We start from the raw sequence: 9,493 nt of genomic DNA, 5'->3' as shown, positions 1-9,493 counted from the left end.
CTCAACGACATGGGAAAGAAAAATGAGAAAGTACTCACACTGAAGCTGGAAAAGAAGCCTTGAACGCCCAGTGGCCTCCAGTGGCCTGCATAATATGATTAATTAAAAACTTACTATTTATAATTTATGGTAGCGTTAGAGGAAGGTTGTGTCAAAATCTAGTTCTATGCATTTTAAAAAAAGGAATCGTTATCTATGAAATGTAAGCAAAACAACTGAAAATGCACATTATTAATCCCTGAAGCTGAATTTAACATACACATTGTTTTTGTTGCCTCATTAGATAAGAAAAAAATAAGAAGTGTTGCATTTATTGTCCAAGAAAAGTGGAGAAATGATCAAATAGTCACATTTAATTTGCTGGAATCTGTGAAGTTTTTGGTATTTTTGTTACTTTTTTGTAAAAATGTACTTTCACAATTACCAACATAGTTGCCAATTCATTTTATATGATTAATTTAATCATAAACATGTCAGCTCTACAGCTCTGGCTAGATTCGGCAGCGGATGAATGGTGAAATAAATGGAGTCACATTTGTTCCTAGCAGGTTAATGCACCTGCGATCACAGGTAGATTTATTACTCAGCTCCGGGGCTCTTCCTTGACATCTTTGCTTCCTTTCCCAGGTGTGACGTGTGAACAGACACCATGGCCACACAGGAACCGTCCCCTCCGTCGTCCATGGAGAGCAATAAACCCGGCTTCCCCAAGAAGATCCTGGGCAACAAGCTGGAGGACAAACACCTGTGCAACTGCTGCCACAACATACTGAGACGACCGTTTCAAGCCCAGTGTGGACATCGCTTCTGTTCCTACTGCTTCAACAGGACTGTGAGGTGAGGAACTGGAGAGCTAGGGAGTTTTCTTTTGCGATGACAGCAGCGTTCGGGTGTTGTAATGAAGAAAAATGAGCAATAACACAGCATAGGGATCAAGTTAAGTTAAAAGCATGCATGCAAAAATGTACATGTGCGTATGTGCATTTATAGCAGTGATTCAATACATTAAAAATGCAACTTTGCTTAGCTTTATAGCTTCATAAAGGCCTTCAGCTCGTTGTTTGTCCATCTGGATCCTAAATTTATTGGTTTCCTTCACTTTCGCTGTGAAAAAACAACAAAAACAACAACTTCTCTGCACAAAACACTTGAAGAATACAGCTAGCAACTAGCCCAAGAACACAGTGATTCAATTAGCAGCTAAAGAGACAGATATTTCTGTCGGGAGGTGGTGGAGACCAAAAACAGAGCAAAAAGAAATAGCTGTTTTTGTCTTGAAATGAAAAAAACAACTATTTTATGAATCTGAGACACAAAAATAAACAAATAAGGCCTCGATTTTGATGTTTACTGTGTGTTTAATTCATGCTAGCAAAAATTAACCTAAAGCATCAATGACAAATATATAAATCTGAGGCAGTCTCTCCTGAAGATGAAGCTTCTCTGAGCTTTATGGTGACTTTCAGCTCATTGTTTTGTTCGTCCCTAAAATTATTGTTTTGGTTCACTCGTCGTAGAATGGATATCAGCCGATCAAGGCAGCAAAAAGCATTAAAAAAAACTCAGTGAACACTATCTGCTCAGCAACAGACTCAGCTAGCAACTAGCCAGAGAACACAGTGAATCATTTAGCAGCTAAACAGACAGATATCGCCATCGGGAGGTGGTGGAGACCAAAAACAGAGCAAAAAGAAACTTGTTTTTATCTTCAAATGAAAAAAAATGGCAAAATAATCATTTAAAGTGGCAGAAAATGAAGCTTTGCTGTCTGTTTGGAGTCTTTGGAGTATATCATAGCGTCTGTTGTTGTTTCGTTGCAGTAATGGACCCCAGAAATGTAACGCTTGCATTAAAGAGGATATCTTTGAGGACCCGACGTCGATTCTGAAACAAGGATGTGTGAGTATCTTTGTATTTCTATCTTTAAAAGAAACTGAAAGTTAAGGAAATTTTGTTTATGAGGCACATTTAAGAAAGCTAGCCAAAACATAACTCAAAGACAAAGAAATATAAAGTTATAAAAAGCAGCTCAATTTAAGTCCTCGGTAGACGGGGGTTTGTATTTTTCTCTGACTGAGAACCTTCACAGACATTTTTCTATGAGGTCAGAGCGATAAGTTGGTGTCAGTTCATTTAATGATTTGTAGACAAACACTAAAATCTCAAAATCAATCCTAAAACGTACTGGGAGACGTGGCAGCAGAAGCCAAAATGATCTCAGAGATGTGTGCTGAGGTCACTGGAGTCTGACATATACACTCACTTGCCAGTTCATTAGGTACACCAGTGAAAACAAATCCATTTTAATATTGGAGGGTGTACCTAATGAATCAGTGAGCGAGAGTAAATTTAAATTGTATCTCTGCAATAATAAGAGAGAGAGAGACTTTACAGCTTGTTCTGAAATATGTATCATCTCCCCAAGTCATGACGATGGTCTCCAAAATGAAAATAAAGCTTCCTCTGTTATTTTAAGCAGGTGTTTCTGACATTTAGCTAGAATTACTAAAGAGCTTTTTAAAACATAAATAATCTACAAACATAGCAGCTGGTGCTGGTGGAGCAGATGTTGCAGAGATCCAGCGCAACAGAAAGTCATTTAGTCGTTTTTTTCTTTTTGCTGTTTCAGGCTTTTCCCGACAACGCCGTTCGAAGGGAAGTCGAGAACTTGTCGGCTGTTTGCATCAACGAAAGCTGCACTTGGAAAGGCAGCATCAAAGAGTATGAGGTGAGGACGGTTTCATAGATTTGGACATCTTCAGTTCTGTTTTACACATTAACATTTCAATCGTAAGTCATCATAATTCAACGTCAGAAAAAGAGAAAGAAGAAAAAGAGCAGAGGATACAATGAAGAAAAGGGGGAAACAATAGTTGAAATAGAATTAAAAGAAGGCTAAAGTTTATTGTTAGCTTATTTAAAAGTAGAACTGATCTCATGTTAAGGCCGCGACACACCGAGCTAACCGTTGCTTGCTGCTGTCGTTGAGCGTCTGATTGGCCCAGTTTTACCGACGCGTTCACCAAGTCAGACCCGTGTCGGCTGCTTTTCAGCAGATCCAACGTGTTGAAGAGAGATCCCTCTGATTGGCTGTTCATCTTAGAGAACCAGAGAACCAGAGAACCAGAGTAGAGAAACAGGAAGTGACAGGAAGTTAACAAAACGACAAGTTTCAAAGGACATCTGAACATTCAAATCTACAAATATTTTCTCAATGATCATCTAGAATGAAAAAACTGAAGACAAACTAATCTACGTGATTCAGGAGAGGCCAGCTTTGTACAACAGCTTGTAGCTCTTCTTAGCCTCCCTGCTAACAGCACCTCTTCCTGTTTCCCAGAAGAGTGATTCTCTTTCATGCCGGTGCAGAATGTGCCAGCTGGCTGTCAGCTGTAGTCTTTGTGGTGTGTTCAAGTGCACCTTTTTTTGCCCTCTGCAGACTCTACTGTACTTCAGAGTTGTAAATCAGTGCAGTATTTGTTTAAAGGCAATGATTTAAGTAAATAACTTCACTTACACAACGTCTAAATGTAATAAAACACCTGCAAGGTCCCGTAAACCACTTTCAATACAGTCCTGTTTCCCCCTGTTGAATACAGACTACTGCCCCCTGCTGGTCTGGAGAGATATTTCTTTTCACATTGGTGCAGAATGTATGGCTGGCTGTAGACTGTAGTCTTTGTGGTGTGTTCAGGAGCAAGTTTTTGGTCCAGGTGAAACAAGCCTTTAATGTTGGCTTGGTGTGTTAGGGGGCTTTGGTTTTAACCTCCGTCTGCAGCTGGGTCTAGAAAATCATCCGAGCCGCACACGTTCTCATCAAAAGTCTATTAGTGGTAAATGGTGAAGACATGATTTTTATTATGCATTATTATGTATTTGGCCCTTGGGCTCTGTGGGGGCCGCATCATCTGCTGCAGACTCCCCGTTGACCGCGTTTCTTTATGAGTCTGGCTGGATATTTGTGATAATTTACGACGGTGTGTCATGACAGATAAGAATCCAAACATCTCAGCGTGTCCTTAAAGCTTTTTGTAAAATCTCCAGCTCACCCGAAGTTCCCCTTTCCACAGATGAACCACGAGGGCAAGTGCGAGTTCATGATCATCCCCTGCCCGTCCTGCAAGGAACGAATCCGCTTCAACGAACAGGAGCGCCACAACGAGCGGGAGTGCCCGGAGAGGACGCTCAACTGCAAGTACTGCAAGGAGCCCTTCCACTTCAAAAACATCAAGGTCGGAAATTATTTATTTAGGACGAAGACGCTGGCCTCAGCTCTGCTTGGCTCGGCTCATTGCGGGGCGGCGGCTGATTGCATTAAAAGGAACGCTGTCACTTTTTTTTCAGGCACATGATGAGATCTGCCCCAAGTACCCGATGATCTGTGAAGGCTGCGCCAAGAAGAAAATACCCAGAGAAAAGGTGAATCTGAGTTCGTGCTTCTCACAAAACGCAACACTTTCCAGAAATAATTTAAGAATATTAAACATTACTTTAACCATGTGCAGCAGATTTGATCCAGGTTGTTTGAAATTATATGTCTTTGCTTATGTGTAGCAAGTCATTTTAGTTTGACTCTTACACACGGAGAGGAGATAGTGGAAACAGAACTGATATGACATGAGAGAGGAGGAAACTGCAGCTTAGAAAAATGAAAATACAGGAATAAAATAAGATAAAATTATTCATAAAACTGTAAAAATTTATAAAAGAGGTCAACAAATCAGCCCAAAATAAAAAGTAAACACGTAAAAGTCAAGATAAAGAAGCGAAATTAAGAATAAGACATCGTTAAACAGATGTGAGAGCGAGCTATTGATGAATTATAACGTATAATTTTTGATTAGCGTCATGATATCTTAGAGAATACTGGATAAAGTGTGAGTTTTGTAAAAAAGGAAGCTGCAGATGTTTCACTGCAATACATTTTGCATTAAACAAATGTAAAATAAAAGAGGGTGACATGTGTTCAGAGAAAAATAATGTCGTAAAAGCAAACACTTTCTTCTAGGAGAAAGACTCGAATGTTAGTCAGAGTTTGTCGCACATTGAATATTTTGTCCAAGAAAATGTTATTTATGATTGTTGACAACAATGAATTTAAAGGTGTTTTGTTGTATTTTGTTTGTGTGTCTTTTTTATTTCCTAGTACGTGGACCACATTAAATTCTGCAGCAAATTCAGAACACCTTGTCGATTTCATGTCGTGGGCTGTGACATGTCTGTAAGTAGAGATTATTAACAGCTCCTGAATGTTTTTTTAAATACTTTGGAATAGCAGGAGATTGTGTTTTATTGTATAATTCTCACCTTTAGATATTGATATTTAAAGTTTTGTCCATAGAAACGCATCCATGAGGCCTCATTGATTGATCAGACATCTGATCTTATAGAATTTAATCATCTGATTAAACTCTCTTCTATTTATAAGAGTATATTTATACTTTTAGGATGCTTGGGAATCCAAACACGGAGAGAAGGTGTTTGTTTCCCATATTCACTTTAGTTCTAATTGCTTTAAAGGTGTTATTTTTAGATATTTAGAGGAACGTACATTAATTCTCAAACCATATATGTTAAACTCAGGCCCGTGTTGTAATTATATTTGGCCCGCGAGATCATTTCAAATGTCTCTTAGAGCTGGGCCGCTGGTATACATCGCAGACACCACTAATACTGCAAATCCCAGAATGCTTTGCTACTTTGTTGGCGCATCAATCAAGACCCGCAAGCGCCTTCATGCTTCCAGTCACCTCGGGCAAATTTAATCCACACCTCGAGTCTGGCCCACAACTTTGTTCCAGTTTTTAAATTTGGCCCACTGTGTATTTGAGTTCGACACCCCTGTCTTAAGCCAATAAAACTATTTATTGTCTAGTCATTGATGCTTTGGAAACCTTATAAAAGATATAAAGTAGTTTTCATACAGTCCTTCCCTCACACAGCTGATAAGTTGGTCTGCTGTTATATTCACGCTCCTTTCTTGTAGGTGGAGAAGGAAAAGATTCATGACCATGAGCGTGCTTACGCCTACGAGCACCTCAACCTGCTGCTGCACTACATCATGGGCATGAAGGTGAGCATGGAGGGCCTGCAGCCCCAGGGACTGGAACTAGCCGGACACAAACTGGTGGAACTCCAACAATCCCTCAGGGAACTCGAGGCCAGAGTCTCCCAGCTCAGCACCACCTCCTCTGGGCCTCCCGTGCAGGGAGCCACCGCCTCCGCCGCCGTCGCCTCCTCCTCATCATCCAGCTCGGGTCCCCCAGGTCCGCCGGCTCCGGCTCCTCTCCCTCCGCCTCCCACGCTGGCCCCCACGCTCTCCGTGTCCACCTCCTTCACGCCCCTGCCCAGCTCGGTGGGCGCGGCCCTGGAGCTCCAGCTCCACAGCGAGAAGACCAAGGTGGTGGAGCTGGGCCGCAGGTGCACGGAGCTGGAGGTGAAAGCCGGCACATTTGAAAATGTGGTGTGCGTGCTGAACCGAGAGGTGGAGAGGTTTGCCACCACCATGGAAGCCAGCAACCGGCAGCACAAACTGGACCAGGATAAGATCGAGGCTCTCAGTAATAAGGTGTGAGATGTTTAACTTTTCATCAGTATCAGGGTAATACGCTACAAAACTAATGATTGTGGAAACTGTAGGTGGATGACAACTTATAGATATAAACAGATATTTTAAACTAATTCTATTTCCCAAATCTTGGGTTGGATCCATGAAGAATTAAACTACAATCTTCTTACATCTGTCTTTGCAATCGGTTGAGTATCTGAATCTCAAAGGGCACAGTTTTGGTTTAACATCAGATGTACTAAATGCTCTGTTCACGTTCCAGGTGCGCCAGCTGGAGAGGACCGTGGGGCTGAAGGACCTGACGGTAGCGGAGATGGAGGGCCGGCTCAGGGAGATGTCTGCAACCACCTTTGACGGCGTCTTTGTCTGGAGGATATCAGACTTTGCCAAAAAGAGACAGGACGCCATAGCGGGCCGAGCTCCCGCCATGTTCTCACCAGGTAATCCATCCATCAGTCAATCAAAACTAGTCCAAAAATTCGGTTTGGAACTGCAGCTGAGCCTTCCTCCTCTTTGCCTCCAGCCTTCTACACCAGCAAGTACGGCTACAAGATGTGTCTGCGGATCTATCTGAACGGAGATGGGACGGGGCGCGGCAGCCATTTGTCCCTGTTCTTTGTGGTGATGAGGGGACTGAGTGACGCTCTGCTGAAGTGGCCCTTCAACCAAAAGGTACGGCACCGCCTTAACGGAGCGTCCGTCAACGACAGCTGTCAATCACAGCTGCAATCACCATCCTGTTTCAGTAACTAAATCTGAATTTATCAGAAAAATGGACATTGGTCATTCTTTTCTATAGCCGTTTGTTCTTCTGGAGGGTCGCTGGGGGGCTGGAGCGTATCCCAGCTGTCATTGGGCGAGAGGCGGGGTACAACTTGGACAGGTCGCCAGTCTATCGCAGGGCCAGCATTATATTAACAACCTAAAATAACAGAAAACATCTTTAAAAGTTTATCTGTCAATCCACTAACATGGAGGGGGCGGAGCTTATGACCCATACTGCAGCCAGCCACCAGGGGGAGCTGATTAGCTGTCATGGCGTCCACTTTTCTTACAGCCTGAGACCCTCTCGTTTGTCGTCCTCCAGGTGACCCTCATGCTGCTGGACCAGAGCAACAGGGAGCACATCATCGACGCCTTCCGCCCCGACGTCACCTCCTCCTCCTTCCAGAGGCCCGTGAGCGAGATGAACATTGCCAGCGGCTGCCCGCTCTTCTGCCCGCTCTCCAAGCTCGACGCCAAGAACTCTTACATCCGCGACGACACCATCTTCATCAAGGCCATCGTGGACCTCACCGGCCTCTAGGTGGCTCCACGTGGGGCGGTACAGTTTGGCAGCTCTCTGACCATTAAAGCTTCATTTTGGCTCAGCCGTCGGTTGATTTAGGGCTCTGTTCGAGGCGTCCTGCTGTCCTCCTTGCAGGCGTTTGGGGGGGGACAGACATGCTTGTACGCTGCATGCGGCTGCTCAGTCCAAAAACGGCGCTGGCATTGTCATACCCGGCGGTCTCTGTGTGAGAAACGCCGTCACCGCTGTACATTTTTGGGTGCAAAACGTCCTTTCTTTAGACATCTCACCCCCATGGTGTTTAAAAAGAAATAAAAGTCACTTCAGTTGTGCACACTCACGGATAAAAAGGACGAGCGGCGGCGGGTGCGACGTGGGCGTGCGAAGCGTTGAGCAGAAGCAGAGAGTGAAAAAGACTGAACGGTGTCTTTTTTTTTAATCTCCTAGTTCGGAGGACGCCGTTAGAGCGGGATTGTAGATTACAAGATAGTTAACGTGGTCGTATCTGGTAGAGCTTGTAATAGAGTTAGAGCGTGGGTTTGATGCAGTTTTTTGCTTCTTCTTCTTCTTCTTCTTCTTGCAGATTGTGGATATATCGTGAGCTTCTCGGTACAAATGTGAATTTGCATAGACAAACGTGGAGTTATGTTATGAATAAGATTACAGGCTTCTTTTTTAGTTTTCTCCTCCTCTTCCTTTTTCCGGGCACAAGAATGCATGCCGCTCTTTTTAATCGTCACGAAAAAGGCTCGCTGTCAAACTTAGTTAGTGAATTAGCCATCCGTGATGGTGGACATTGCCTGCATTGTCTTTGGAGCCAGGCTACTTACATGTAAAGTCAGTGTTGTTTGTTCCTGTTTGGGGTCGATTGGTTCTGATTGGTGGTTTGGTACATCTGTGGAAGATACAGTGGAGTTACCAAGGAGTCAGGGCAGCTTGCCAGTCAAGCCTGAGGCATAAAACTTTACACATCGCTGGAGTTTTTTCCCCCCAGGATATGCTCACTAGCTCACATCTCAACACATAGTACTGTGCCCCACCACAGACTGAGGTTAAAATCCATGAAATGAGGGAATTGTCCTTGTTTTCTGTCCGATACAGTTATCTGTGTTTCTGCTGCTCTTAAGATAGAATACTGATGTGAAACTAATATAAATATATATATATATGTTGGTGCAAATATACATGTGTGTGGAGGTAGAGAGGCTGGATGCGAGAGATTGTAAAGTTGTAGGTCTGACATTATTTATCGCAGATTGACGTCCAGATGAATCTTCTGGGCGCCGCAAAAACCCCGAAGAGTGATTATTTTCCCGTGCGTCCACCAGTGGTTGCTGTTACTTAGCATGCATGCTGAGGTTTTTAAGGTTCAACGCTGGCCTGTTTGGAAACCAGTCCCGACCTGTATTGGAACCTCTCTGTGCATGGGAGGCTTCAATTCATATTCACTATGGGAGTTCTCTGCACCGGTTTACTCCGTTGAGCCGTGTGCGAGAGCATTTTGATTTGTTTGGGTGAAGAAAAAAACAAAAAAAAAGGAGAGAAAATTAAAAAAAAAAAAAATTAAAAAAATCATAGAATAGATATTATGTTATATCTGGCGCCGCGTCTGCTCCAAACAGAAGCGGTCGCCTATA

The 9,493-nt window shown here is 43.2% G+C and overlaps 1 protein-coding gene across 1 annotated transcript; it reads left to right on the top strand.

Annotated features, from left to right (window-relative positions):
- The first annotated feature begins 450 nt into the window (after positions 1-450).
- Positions 451-8,228, top strand: LOC311507767 (TNF receptor-associated factor 2-like). Its single transcript, XM_084572253.1, has 10 exons — positions 451-837; positions 1,821-1,899; positions 2,630-2,728; positions 4,071-4,232; positions 4,345-4,419; positions 5,147-5,221; positions 5,987-6,568; positions 6,831-7,008; positions 7,092-7,240; positions 7,656-8,228. The coding sequence occupies exons 1-10, from the start codon at positions 650-652 to the stop codon at positions 7,872-7,874; spliced, it is 1,806 nt and encodes a 601-aa protein (XP_084428379.1). The 5' UTR covers positions 451-649; the 3' UTR covers positions 7,875-8,228.
- The last annotated feature ends 1,265 nt before the right edge of the window (positions 8,229-9,493 follow it).

This window comes from Chelon labrosus (genome assembly GCF_963514085.1).
Source record: "Chelon labrosus genome assembly, chromosome: 22".
NCBI lineage: Eukaryota > Metazoa > Chordata > Actinopteri > Mugiliformes > Mugilidae > Chelon > Chelon labrosus.
This window is presented reverse-complemented; position numbering and strand designations above follow the sequence as displayed.

Bases quoted from the DNA above. Each gene is read 5' to 3' on its own strand.
- LOC311507767 (XM_084572253.1), top strand. From the start codon at position 650: ATGGCCACACAGGAACCGTCCCCTCCGTCGTCCATGGAGAGCAATAAA. The intron at 4,420-5,146 runs GTGAATCTGAGT...TTTATTTCCTAG, and splicing joins AGAAAATACCCAGAGAAAAG to TACGTGGACCACATTAAATT. The intron at 5,222-5,986 runs GTAAGTAGAGAT...CCTTTCTTGTAG, and splicing joins TCGTGGGCTGTGACATGTCT to GTGGAGAAGGAAAAGATTCA.